Below are 14,687 nucleotides of genomic sequence, written 5' to 3' on the forward strand. Positions count from 1 at the left end.
GGGTGGTGATGGCTTCGTCTACATCCTTGAGGAAGAAATTTGAAGAATTAATTGAGAGCCATAGAGGAACATTGACTAATGAAGAGTTAGAGGAACTGATAAAATCGTCTACAGAAGATGATGATGATGACGAACAGGAAGAGCCAGCAAGTTGGAATCTTCATAAATTTGCTGAAGTGTTCCAAGCAACGAAACACTTGAATGATTTAATTTCTGAATACAATCCCTCTATGGAACAAAGCCTCAAAATCACATGTAGTAATACGGACGATTTGAGATGGTATCAAGAAATCTTTGAGCAGCTCGAGAGACAACAGACATGCCAATGACCATGGTTTTTTCAAGGAAAAACAACCAGCAGCAGATGAGTCTACGCAATCAACTTCTCGAGCTGAACCAGAGCCAACCACTTCATCTACGACTCACTACGCTGTTGAGTATACTGTACTTCATGGGCGATTTAAGGGCTTTTCAAGGGTAATTTTGACTATACGCGATTTTTCGCCTTACGTGCTGACTTTAGAACCTAACCCCTGCATAAGATGTGTCTCCACTGTATTCCTCTCTCGTAGCAACCCTCATCAGGGCAGACCTGCCAAATGACATGCATTTGTGTGACATTCATAAATGCAAGCTGCCTCTTAGGCATTCCAGCAACTCTGACATCATCACACATTCAGCTGGGCCTGGACACACAGGAGGGTTTGGGCTACACTTCAGACTGGCTGCCACCAGGAGCTGCTGTGGCACCTGCTGAAGAAGCAGCTAGGTGGCCTGACACCCTTTCTAGCCCCTCTTTACTGCCTGTGAGCTCTTAGCTACCTGGAACAGCAGAGAGGCAGGGAGGCAGCCTCATTACCCCTACAGGCAGGAGCAGGGAGGCACTACAGGGGGAACAGGGAGGAGGGAAAGGGGGGAACAGGAGCTACTGAAGATGTATGACAGCTGCTGCTGAAGGGGACAGAGATGACAAGCTGTTGTGAGGGACAAGTTAGAGGCATGGGGCTGATAAAAGGAAAGAAACTAAATACCACCATTCTGTACCAACCTTCTCAGCAATTGCCACCCCTTCATACTTCCCTGGTCATCTCTGGCTCCCTACAAGCCTTCCTGTCCCATCTCCTCTGAGAAGAGCAAAGAAGAAGGCCCTTTCTACCTATTGCCCTTTCCCACTGCTCAGGGATTACCCTGTGAGGGAAATGTAATGCCACTCCAGTATCCTTCATCAGCACTAAATCCATACAGTTGCCAAAACTGATGTTTATGGCTATATCCAAATTAATTCTAATTATGCAAATTAGCCAGTTAAAAATTGCATGAAATGTCACACATGGAGGTGTGTACAATTTTGCTCAAAATCCCACTCCAAAAGACAGAGAAAGCAAAGAGCCTGTGATCTGAAATATCCCTACAAAAGATGTGCTGTTACTCCTCCCTTTCCTGCTTCCAGTCTATTTGCTGCAAGAGCAAGGGTCCTGTAGTGACAACCAGCTCTATTGCATACTCCAGGAGCTCCAGCTCCATCAGGAGTCCCCCAGTAGCTGGAGATGGGACTGTATGGTGTCACAATGCTATACCATTATTGATGGGTCTTAGCTCTATTAGTTCCCGATGATCAGCTGCCCCTGGTCAGACTTCCCGAGCCAGGCTGCAGACTTTGCTTTCGAGAGTACTTTAGGGAATGGCAGGATAACTTTCAGTTAGGATGCTGAGAAAATATGAAGCGTGTAATGAGGTAGCAGGACAAATTTCTCTATAAGTAATAAATAAATCATTTCCTATAAATCACTAATAAATCATTTCCTTCATTTTTTGCCTCTGCCAAATCATGAGTTTAGGATTCAGTGAGTATGTCTACATTGCAATAAAAGACCCATGGCTGGCCCATGTCAGCTGACTCGGGCTTGCAGGGGATTTGGGCTGTCGGGTTGTAAAATTGCAGTATATTTGCTGTCTCAGGCTAGAGCCTGGGCTCTGGGACTCTATGCAGAGGGAGGGTCCTGAGCCACGCTCCAGCATGAGTCCGTACATCTACACTGCAATATTTTAGCCCCACGAGCCTGAGTCAACTGACCAAGGCCAGCCATGGGTGTTTTATTGCAGTGTAGACATACCTTGCTTGTTCTGCAAGAAGACCAATTCCTGTTTGCTTCAAATGTTGATGGGTGTTCTCCATTCTTGCCAGGAAAGTATCTCTCTCTAGTCATAAAAAGACATTATATATGAAAAAAATTATTAAATTTGTGTGTAATTTAAGTTGTCACCTATATTCTGTGAATAATTTGGCACAGGTATTAAGGGGAAAAACCACACCCTACAACTACTGAATTTTTAAGTCCATGTACAGAATGTTTCAAAGTGTAGTGCAGAAGAGGCATAGCCCACACAAGAGATTTTAAACTTGATGTGGGATTTTTTGTTTATTTTTAGATTCCTTCTTCACCCCTGGAGTTGTAAGTTCTCACTCAATGAGGCCCCTCCCCCACTATGCTATTGATTTCATGTCATCATTGAGCCCTGTTAGATAGAGGTCAGCCTATGAAGGAAAGGGAATGTGGTGGAGTGTGTACCACACACAGGCTATGAAAGGGCCTGAGAGGCCAATTAACATAATAGGCTGCCCTCTGAGGGTGAGCTAGGAATAATTAGAGATGAAACTGAGCTAGAGAAGGAGCTGGATAGTACAAAAGACAGGAAGTTTTAGCACAGAAGAGGTCTGGAGGGTGAAATTCAGTAGTCGCTCTCTGGGATGAATAAGTAATGAAACCAGGAGGGTCAAGGAGGAAGCCCAGACAGAGAGTAAGCCCTGGTATCTTCTCCTGAACAGACAATTCTGGTAAGAGGTCAGGAGAAAGATGAATTAGTCACTGGGGGGTGGTGCAAGCTCCAATGGTAAACCCTTATTAAAGGGCATAATCTGGACTTTCAAGGAGAGAGTCCTGGGAAGTGGTTGCGGGTGGGGACAGCAAGGGCATCTTAATAGGCATGGAAGGCCAAGCCTGAGAAAGATAAAAACTTGTTTGAGTTTCTACTTTTGGTTTGAGTTTGTCAGAGAATTCAAGGGAGGGTTCTGAGAGCCAAGGTCCCTGAAAGAAGGATTAACCTGGAGAGGCTATGAATAGTAAGAAGTCCTGGGTGGCTGTAGCAAGGAGTTGGATGGAGCTGTCCTTGGCTGCTGGTTTTAAGGTCCCTGGGCTGGAACTGAGTGTAATGGGAGGGCATGGGTTCCTGTTTTAGCTGCTGTCAAGATGGCATGAACCCAGAGAAGGGGCCAGGGATGACAGAGCTGTCGGAGAAGGGAGTGAGGACAAGAAGCATGAGAGGCAAGGGTTATGTCGTGGTGGGAGTCTGCTATAGACCCCTGGATCAGGGGGGTGAGGTGGACGAAGCTTTCTTCTGGCAACTAACAGAAATTACTAGAATCGCAGGCCCTGGTTCTCATTGGAGACTTCAATTACCCTGATATCTGCTGGGAGAGCAATACAGCGATGCACAGACAATCCAGGAAGTTTCTGGAAAGTGTAGGGGACAATTTCCTGATGCAAGTGCTGGAGGAACCAACTAGGGGCAGAGCTCTTCTTGACCTGTTGCTCACAAACCAGGAAGAATTACTAGGGGAAGCAAAAGTGGACGGGAACCTGGGAGGCGGTGACCATGAGATGGTCAAGTTCAGGATCCTGAAACAGGGAAGAAAGGAGAGCAGCAGAATATGGACCCTGGACTTCAGAAAAGCAGACTTTGACAACCTCAGGGAACTGATGGGCAGAATCCCCTGGGAGAATAACATGAGGGGGAAAGGAGTCCAGGAGAGCTCGCTGTATTTTAAAGAATCCTTATTGAGGTTACAGGGATAAACCATCCCAATGTGTAGAAAGAATAGTAAATATGGCAGCTTGGCTTAAGAGTGAAATCCTTGCTGACCTTAAACACAAAAAAGCTTACAAGAAGTGGAAGATGGGACAAATGACCAGGGAAGAGTATAAAGATATTGCTTGGGCATGCAGGAGTGAAATCAGGAAGGCCAAATCACACCTGGAGTTGCAGCTAGCAAGAGATGTTAAGAGTAACAAGAAGGGTTTCTTCAGGTATGTTAGCTACAAGAAGAAAGTCAAGGAAAGTGTGGGCCCCTTACTGAATGAGGGAGGCAACCTAATGACAGAGGATGTGGAAAAAGCTAATGTACTCAATGCTTTTTTTTGCCTGTCTTCACGAACAAGGTCAGCTCCCAGACTGCTGCACTGGGCAGCACAGCATGGGGAGGAGGTGACCAGGCCTCTGTGGAAAAAAGAAGTGGTTCAGGACTATTTAGAAAACCTGAACGAGCACAAGTCCATGGGGCTGGATCCGCTGCATCTGAGAGTGCTCAAGGAGTTGGCGGATGTGATTGCAGAGCCATTGGCCATTATCTTTGAAAACTCATGACGATCGGGGGAAGTCCCGGACAACTGGAAAAAGGCTAATGTAGTGCCCATCTTTAAAAAAGGGAAGAAGGAGGATCCTGGGAACTACAGACCAGTCAGCCTCACCTCAGTCCCTGGAAAAATCATGGAGCAAGTCCTCAAGGAATCAATTCTGAAGTACTTAGAGGAGAGGAAAGTGATCAGGAACAGTCAGCATGGATTCACCAAGGGCAAGTCATGCCTGACTAATCTAATTGTCTTCTATCATGAGATAACTGGCTCTGTGGGTATGAGGGAAAAGCAGTGGACGTGTTGTTCCTTGACTTTAGCAAAGCTTTTGACACGGTCTCCCACAGTATTCTTGCCAGTAAGTTAAAGACGTATGGATTGGATGATTGGACTATAAGGTGGATAGAAAGCTGGCTAGATTGTCGGGCTCAATGGGTAGTGATCAATGGCTCCATGTGTAGTTGTCAGCCGGTATCAAGTGGAGTGCCCCAAGGGTTGGCCCTGGGGCTGGTTTTGTTCAATATCTTCATTAATGATCTGGAGGATGGTGTTGTTTGCACCCTCAGCAAGTTTGCAGATGATACGAAACTGGGAGGAGAGGTAGATACGCTGGAGGGGAGGGATAGGATACAGAGGGCCCTAGACAAATTAGAGGATTGGGCCAAAAGAAATCTGATGAGGTTCAACAAGGACAAGTGCAGAGTCCTGCACTTAGGACGGAAGAATCCCATGCACCGCTACAGACTAGGGACCGAATGGCTAGGCAGCAGTTCTGCAGAAAAGGACCTAGAGGTTACAGTGGACAAGAAGCTGGATATGAGTCAACAGTGTGCCCTTGTTGCCAAGAAGGCCAATGGCATTTTGGGCTGTATAAGTAGGGGCATTGCCAGCAGATCGAGGGACATGATCGTTCCCCTCTATTCGACATTGGTGAGGCCTCATCTGGAGTACTGTGTCCAGTTTTGAGCCCCACACTACAAGAAGGATGCGTAAAGATTGGAAAGAGTCCTGCGGAGGGCAACAAAAATGATTAGGGGACTGGAACACATGACTTATGAGGAGAGGCTGAGAAAACTGGGATTGTTTAGTCTGCGGAAGAGAAGAATGAGGGGGGATTTGACAGCTGTTTTCAACTACCTGAAAGGGGGTTCCAAAGAGGATGGATCTAGACTGTTCTCAGTGGTAGCAAATGACAGAACGAGGAGTAATGGTCTCAAGTTGCAGTGGGGGAGGTTTAGGTTGAATATTAGGAAAAACTTTTTCACTAGGAGGGTGGTGAAACACTGGAATGCGTTACCTAGGGAGGTGGTGGAATCTCCTTCCTTAGAAGTTTCTAAGGTCAGGCTTGACAAAGCCCTAGCTGGGATGATTTAGTTGGGGATTGGCCCTGCTTTGAGCAGGGGGTTGGACTAGATGACCTTCTGAGGTCCTTTCCAGCCCTGATATTCTATGGTTCTATGAACAGTGCCTGGAGTTGGTGCTGAAGGCCTTGTTTTAACGTCATTGAATTGTTTGTGGGACTTTATTACCCTGGAAGGTGTGGACTTAAAATCATGACTAAGCCGGAGAACTGAGTCATGGGTAAAGGTGGACCAGCTGAGGGCTAGAGTGCTAGATGGGGAGAGAGCTGCCAGGCCTGGCCACAAGGAGGTCCTTTGGTAGTGAGTCTACTCTTTCAAAGAAAAGTGCTTTTATGGGTTATGATATTGTTAGTAATGTTTTAAAACTACTACACGTATACCTCACTGGAATAAAAAAGTGACTGTATACTCAAAGAATGGCTCTTAGATGATCACACAGAGAGCCTGCAGTAAGCAGACTCGAAGCTCCACTAGAGCTTTGTGATGGGCATGAGCAGAAAATGCAGAGAACATGAAGTTTGTAAAATCAAACACAAAATTAGGAAATACCAAAAATTAGGGTTTCTCCTGGAGTGCTAAATTGGCCTTATTGCACATCCTGTATATCTTATGGTAAAATGATTACATGTGCAACAAAGCCAAGTTAACATTTCAGAAAAAAATTAATTTTCAAAATTCCTGAATAGTTGAGGATTTGATGTTGCAACTTTAATGTTACAGGCTTCAGAGTAGCAGCCGTGTTAGTCTGTATTCGCAAAAAGAAAAGGAGTACTCGTGGCATCTTAGAGACTAACAAATTTATTTGAGCATAAGCTTTGAAGTAAGCTGTAGCTCACGAAAGCTTATGCTCAAATAAATTTGTTAGTCTCTAAGGTGCCACAAGTACTCCTTTTCTTTTAATGTTACAGTTAATACTAGTTCTTTGCATTTCCTTTCCCCCCCTCTTCTTTCCTTTAAGATAAGAACTGGAGCAGTTAGGTTTGTTCAGGTTAGAAGCTCCACAAACTTTAGCAAGGAGCTTGTAAATTCCTTGCTCTTGATCTATATGAAGGAGCTATAAATTCCTTAGTCAGAGTAAGTGGCTTCTTGCACATACAGGCTTAACCATTACTTGATCAAAGCTTTAAAGCCTCTCAAACTTATTTTCCTCTGTTACTGGAATTTACAAAGGACTGGGAGTAATCACATTTCCTGTCTGACCTTGGACATTCAACCTGTGCCTCCAATATCCCATCTGTAAAATGGGGACAATGATTAACCTTCAGATCTACAAAAGAAAAGGTGATGTAAATTATTTATTTGTATTACGTAGCATACTGGAGCCCATGAACCCGGACCCCATTGTGCTAGGCACTATACAAGCACAGCCCCAAATGGTTTATAATCTACATAATGGTTTACAAGCTATGTCTTATGTAGTGGCTATAGCTTAGGGGCAGGCAAACTTTTTGGCCTGAGGGCCACATTGGGTTTCCATATTGTATGGAGGGCCAGATGGGGAGGCTGTGTCTCCCCAAACAGCCAGGCATGGCCCGGCCCCCGCCTCCTATCTGACCCCTCCACCCCCACTTCTCGCCCCCGATGGCTCCCCCGGGACTCCTGCCCCATCCACCATCCCCTGTCCCCTGACCCCCCCCATTCCTGACTGTTCCCTGCCCTCTGACCTCCCCGACCCCTATCCACACCCCCAATCCCCTCTCCCCCGCCCCCTTACTGCACTACCTGGAGCACTAGTGGCTGGCAGCGCTACAGCCACGCCACCCAGAGCACTGGGTCAGGCCGAGGCTCTGCAACTGCGCTGCTCAGCTGCCCAGAGCATTGTGCCGGCGGCACGGTGCGCTGAAGTTGCGGTGGAGGGGAAACAGCAGGGGAGGGGCCGGGGGCAAGCCTCCCAGTCCAGGAGCTCAGGGGCCAGGCAGTTTGCCCACCTCTGCTATAGCTTCTCCATGCTTAAGGTTGCAATCGAGTTCTATTATAAACCTTGGCCAACATTTTCTAATCTAGGTTTCTAACTCTATACTTCTCAATCTATATTTAAAAGGAGTACTCGTGGCACCTTAGAGACTAACAAATTTATTTGAGCATAAGCTTTCGTGAAGTGAGCTGTAGCTCACGAAAGCTTATGCTCAAATAAATTGTTGAAGTGAGCTGTAGCTCACGAAAGCTTATGCTCAAATAAATGTGTTAGTCTCTAAGGTGCCACAAGTACTCCTTTTCTTTTTGCGAATACAGACTAACATGGCTGCTACTCTGAAATCTATATTTAGGTAACTAAATATAAATGGCCAGGTGTCAGAATTGCTCAACTTTCCTAGACTCTCTTCCAGATTTAACAAAGTGCATATTTCTTTAAAGGTCTTTTTACATGACAAATTTGATGTATCAAAGTTCAATTGTTATTCTCACAAACATTTGAGAGGTGGAGAGAATGCTTGTGGTGGTGGTGTGTTCACTTTCTTCTGACTGTCTCATAGCATCCCCTTTGGCTGTTTTGAGTTTAAACTTTTCATACTTGGTCTCTGCTCAAAGATAGAATTTTTTGGAAAGTGCAACTTTACTACAAAAGATGAAGGTCAAAGTTCTGAGTGTACATATAAATGGGTTAAAATGGAACCTGTTTTGCACTCTTTAGTAGGCATAACAGGTATAATGTGATAGTGTGGTAGAAGGGTCTATCTGTATAGGTATTTAATACCAAGGTGATGAACATGGTATAGAGCCTAGTTTTAATTTATACTGCATATAAGTATATAATTTTCATGCTACATCACAAGATACTCTTAAAATATAGCATAGATAAAATAATCTTTGAAAATGCTTAGCATTTGTAAATTGCTTAATACTATATTTTCAACCCTACACTCCAAAAAGTCAGGATGCCTTAATTACCATGGGATTAGATACTCAGCTGATGTAAATTGACATAGCTCCATTGATTTCAATGGAGCATTTCCAGTTGAGGAGGTGGCCCCATGAATGTACATAGAATCATAGACTTTAAGGTCAGAAGGGACCATTATGATCATCTAGTCTGACCTCCTGCACAATGCAGGCCACAGAATTTCACCCTCACACTCCTGTACCAAATCCCCAACCTATTATGTCTGAGCTATTGAAGTCCTCAAATCGTGGTTTAAAGAATTCAAGGTGTAGAGAATCCACCAGCAAGTGACCCATGCCCCACGCTGCAGAGGAAGGCGAAAACCGCCCAGGGCCTCTGCCAATCTGCCCTGGAGGAAAATTCCTTCCCAACCCCAAATATGGCGACCCTGAGCATGTGGGCAAGATTCAGCAGCCAGACACCCAGGAAAGAATTCTCTGTAGTAACTCAGATCCCACCCCATCTAACATCCCATCACAGGCCATTGGGCATATTTACTGTTAATAGTCAAAGATCAATTAATTGCCAAAATTAGGCATCATACCATCCCCTTCATAAACTTATCAAGCTTAGTCTTGAAGCCAGATATGTCTTTTGCCCCTGCTCCCCTTGGAAGGCTGTTCTAGAACTTCACTCCTCTGATGGTTAGAAACCTTCGTCTAATTAATTACATGTATCTGAATAACAAAGATTAACACTACTAATCTTATTAAAGGTCTACAAATGATAGTAACTCTTATTTATAAGGTTCTTGTAATATCATGATCTGAGATGTTATAACTTTGCTGCGCTAGAAATTAATGCTGTATGTATATCAATGGAAAAGCTGGAATCTTAGCTTTCTAGTGGTTCCAAATAGGCTTCTAGACACGACAAGTCATGAGATGATAAAATAGTTACTATGTGTAAAACACTGGACTTTTATCCAGGATAACTTTTTGCTTCCTCCACTCCACCCCACCCTGTTTTTACTCTTCCCATGAAAGAGAGAAAAGGGGGAAACATTTTTTATTATTGATTTGCTTTTATAAAAAGATTGGCAAATGTTTCAAACAGTTGCAGCTATCAAAGGCTTGTTGCATGTGTGTATATGCATTATAACAGGGAGATTATAAATCAGTTATTACTATGATTCTAGCAATAATATCTCAAATCAATATTAAATAACTAGCCCTGAAAGAGCACTTTGACAGTTTATTGAACTTAGGAGAAAAAGACCTTTATTCCATTAAATGTAAGTTTATTTTAATACAGTGTCTGTCTGAGTTTCAAGAAGTCAGTTCTATATTTGTTTAAAGCTTTTAGGTCTGAATTCTATAGATCCTGACAATAATCAATGTTTAAGAGGTTGCTCAAACTGGAAATCACCACAGAAGTCGTAAATGCTTTTAGAGAGAATAACCCCTCTTCAGTCCTTTGTTTTGTGAAGAAATTGAATGATGCCTCATAGAATCACTGGCAATAATGTATTTTATTGAATAATTAGAACTAAGGGGAAAAATACCAGAAAACCTACGTGAAGGATATAGTTTGTGTTTAAGGATGTTTTGGTTCATGATGAAGAGGCTCTTACTGAGCTGATTTGAGTATAAGCCCTCTGAATATTCTGTCTGCCAGGCACTTCCCTTGGTCTGGACACATGCCCTTATTTATGAGGCATGGGGTCTCTGGAATTCTTTAGTGTAATTGCCGGAGGCAGCAAATGTGGCTTGCTCAGAGGACATAAAATACCAAATGTTTCAACCAAAAGTGCTTCTTAATGTATCTAGGTTTGAACAAGTAGGGAAGATTTCCTCTCTGTCCACCCTAACAGGATATTGCTAAGGAACTGAACATCCATCAAGCTGTACACAAGCCTCCAATAGCTTAAAATAAACACTAAGCAGCTGCTATTGACAATCCCTGAAAAATGTGTGCTTTTAAAAAGTCAATGTACACCTGAACGGCCCGGTACAGTATATGTGAGTAATTCTAATCCAAATCATTCCAGATTTACACCAGTCTCACTGAGAGCAGATTCTGCCCTTAAGTGTAAATGCTCAGACTTAGTACAATTTTCTATTTTTGCATGTTCCTATACACTATTTTCAAACATCCATAACTACTTTCAGCCCCTTCTTTGAAGTTAGTTGTGGACATACAGTGTTCTCGTGGTCCTCTTTTTGACTCACATGGGCAGGTGTCTTCTAAATACTCCTCACCCACCTCTGCCTTACTGGTGGGAGTGGTGGTGTATCTTCTTACAGAAGTTCCCTATAACTTGCACCCTCTCCCCACACCTCTCATAGCTCTCCTCTTTCAATGTAGGCAGGTGGTCTGTGACTAGCTTCTTGGTTCTAAATATTAAATTAAATCAAGGGAATAATTAGGAATGTCCTAAATCTATTTCCTTTTGCATGCTTCCTTTCTGCAGGTGTGGGAGTAGGAGAGGGGTACTAAGCTGCCTCCCTGATATTGGTAGACTGCTCTGACCTATTTCAAGAGAGGAGAAGTTATCTTCTGGCTCACTGGAGCAGGGAGGAGAGGAAAGGGAACTACCTAGGGAGGTTGCAGAAGCTCCTTCACTGGAGGTTTTCAAAAGGAAGCTGGATAGCCATACACAGCGAATCCTGCATCTTGGCAGGGGGTTAAACTAGATTACCCTTGCTAACTAACCCTGTGATTCTATGTATAAACCCCTCAGAGTTCCCTGTTTCCCTAGAGCTATAGTGTGCCTGCCTGTCTGAGAGAGAGCAAAATGTGAACCAGGGGCTATAAGCCTTGTCTTTATGCTGGAGATTTTATGCCCAAAAATTCTACCAAAGGCTGTTTGTTGTCTGAAAAATACCCAGGAGAAGGACTGTGAGCTGCTTTCACTGCCCTGATGGTGCCTAGGAGAGGAAGTGAAAAGTAAAAGGAATTTGAATGGAACAGTTTAATTTTTGTCCTTTCCCCTCAGCCAAAGCTTCTGGAGCTAATTATTTGGATGGGAGTTTCTGAGTGAACTTACCCTCTTCTCCCTGTGAGCTCTCTGAATCCATCTTTCTTTTTTTTTTTATTAGCTTTTTACAAAATATCATCACTTTTTTTTATTTTTTTCTCTACTTTTTGTTTCTAAGGCATTTTGTTTCTCTGATATAGGGACAGCTGCTCTGCTTGGCAGTCAGTCTCAGCCTGGCTATGTTCAGTTTCTCTCTCTCTCTCTCTCTCTCTCTCTCTGTTGTTGTCCTTACCTGTTTTCTTTGCAGGCTCTGGCATCTTGATTTTTTTTCTTTCTTGAAGCTCCCAGTGGTGCCTCGAAGCCAGGGTCTGAGCTGAACTGGAATGAGACTGCAGGACTTTTGAGACCCCTTAAAAATGCTGACTGGAAGCCCCCGTCCTGCTCCTCCCCTTTGATTCCCCCACTCTTGTCACCAGCAGCACCTTATCAACAGCAGGGCACATTTGACAGAATACATCAGCCAGGATAAATATAGCCAAGTCCTGGAGCCAGACAGTTCAAACTACCCAAGAATGGACACTTCAGTTTTGCTGGGAAGCTGGTACAAACTCAATGCCCAGAATTATGCTCCTCTCTCTGCTTCTCCACATCACATGCATACATCTTTCTTTCCTCACATATGTTCTAGTCCCCAGCTGGATATGTGCCATGTCAAGAAATCTGACATTCTCCATGTTTCTAGCAGTCATTCAAACTAGATATGATAATGAATAGTTCCATATACCAGTTCTGTAATTATCTTGCATCTATTTATATTATCTGTCCTATTTCAGTCCTTGTCAGTGTTATAATTGTGTCAGTCTTGAACAACTCCTCAAACAAGAACTTCATTCTCATTTCTTCTTTATTAAATGTAGTGTCATTAGATCTGAGGATGACTCTTCAGGGAGAAACAAATTTCTCCAGAGACCTACAGATTTCTGACATTTATAATCGAAAGTGGCAAGCACTACACTAGCTTCAACTTTCCCTCGCCCCTGTAACACAAACCTGTTGGAAGCTGGAAAATCTTTTTTTTTTTTTTTTAAATTCAAGTACCATTTCAATAAGATCCAGATGTGGGCAAGATGTATCCTAACATTCAAATTCAGCTGAACCCTGTTGAGAAGTTCATGCAGATCCTCCCCAGAAAACTTCTCTTGGGTACTGCCCTTTGGTGCATCAAGCATTGTCATTTATTTACTTGCATTTTCAATAAAGTAAAACTAACAATTGTGGCCAATCGAATTCCTGATCACTTTTCTTCTTCTTAATGATTTAAGCATTCACATCTGTCATAGGGCAGAGGATTTTTTCCTCTTCTTTCCTGAGCTGTTTTGGGACTATATATTCACTTAGTGAGATCAGATCTAATGCCAGAAACTGGTTTTGTTCCCATTTGTGCATTCTGTCAATATTTTATTTCACCCAACTCCAGTTAACTAAATTCCCCATGTGATAGGAAGAGGCATTAACTTAAGTCATCAGAGTACCTGCTGAAAGAAAGCACAGAAATGAACCAGGACCCATTAGGTTGTACGCCCCTTTGTCTCCCAGATGTCACCACCACACCAATCCAGGTGTTTCCTGAAACAATAGTTTTTTTACAAGGAAAATATAGCCAACTAAAAGCCACATTGGCTATATGTAAATTCCACATGGTCCCCATCAGACCCTCCAAAATCAAGTATTCTGCACCATGAAGGTCATTTCCTCTCTCTTTGAAAGAGTATTCTCTGATGCACTTAGGCCTTTGATCCAGTAAAGCACTTAATCATGTGTTTAAGTGCTTTGCTAGATCTTGGTCTTACAGCCTGTTCAGCCAAACAGATTTGTTTACCACCAACAAAATCTTATACTTGTATTAACATCAACTAAAAACCATATAAATGAAAATAAATCTGTAAATGTAGATTGAGATGAAATGTATTTATGTATAAATTTAGGTTTCAGAGTAGCAGCCGTAGCAGTAGTTAGTCTGTATCCGCAAAAAGAAAAGGAGTACTTGTGGCACCTTAGAGACTAACAAATTTATTTGAGCTTATGAAAGCTTATGCTCAAATAAATTTGTTAGTCTTAGGTGCCACAAGTACTCCTTTTCTTTTTGTATAAATTTAGGAATTGCCACACTGGATCAGACCCAATGTCCCTCTAATCAAGAATCTTGTCTCTGACAGTGATCAGTACCTGATGCTTCAGAGCAAGGTTTGAGAGCAGTAGGTAGCAGAAGGATAAGCCGCCCTCTATACTGGGTCTCTTCCTAGTGTCTAATATTATAGACTGGCTTACACCCTGAAGCACAAGGTTTAATATTCTTTCCCAAATTTATGTTGTTAATTATGACAACTTTGGATATTCTTGCTGTCCATGTAAGTATCCATTCCCTTTTTGAATCTTGTTAAGTTCTTTAATTCAACGATTTCCTGTGGTAATCACACATTATTTGAAAGTATTTCCTTTTTATTGTTTTTGAATTTTCCATCTTTTAATTTCATAGACTGTCCCCTTTTTCTTGTGATAAGAGACAGAGGAGAAACTTCCAATTTACCTTCTCCATACTATTGATTATTTTATATACTTGCCCCCTTTTACCTAATCTCAACCACATATCTTAATCTATCCCAAAGCACTTAAAAGGCTTGACATTTGAAATTGAAACATCCTCATTTGCTAAATACTCATTCTCAGGGATTTATCCATAAAATTGTAAGGTATAAGTCTGATAAAGACATACATGCTAGAGATCACTGCCTTTTAAAATGATGTATACACCTCTATCTGGTCAGGCAGAGGAAAAGTCTGCCACCCCATGGTTGACACAAGAATTACAGTTGTCTGTTTCCCTCCAGCAATTCCTGTGAAAGAGCCAAGCCATGTTTCCCTTTAAAGGTGCTTCAATCACTAGTATAAGATTAAATTCCAAGGGCAGTTAATATCCCATCTCTTATATGTGAGTCACTGTTTCCTAATGCAAGTTAAGGTCAGTTCATGCTAACCTGCACAGGGGCAACCAGTAAATAAAATAAGAAATCGAGCATGCTTGCCCTGTATTATAGTAAAAATTTATATGCAATGTT

The 14,687-nt window shown here is 42.7% G+C and overlaps 1 protein-coding gene across 1 annotated transcript in view; it reads right to left on the reverse strand.

Moving 5' to 3' along the window:
- The window catches only part of MYBPC3 (myosin binding protein C3), a 148,959-nt gene extending 136,952 nt beyond the window's left edge, over positions 1–12,007 (reverse strand). The window contains exon 1 of the mRNA XM_043515805.1: positions 11,864–12,007. Within this exon, the coding sequence (XP_043371740.1) occupies positions 11,864–11,888 (25 nt within the window). The 5' untranslated portion in view covers positions 11,889–12,007. The remainder of the gene's footprint in view (positions 1–11,863) is intronic.
- Positions 12,008–14,687: the final 2,680 nt, after the last annotated feature.

The sequence above is a fragment of the Dermochelys coriacea genome, chromosome 6 (genome assembly GCF_009764565.3).
Source record: "Dermochelys coriacea isolate rDerCor1 chromosome 6, rDerCor1.pri.v4, whole genome shotgun sequence".
Classification (NCBI taxonomy): Eukaryota; Metazoa; Chordata; order Testudines; family Dermochelyidae; genus Dermochelys; species Dermochelys coriacea.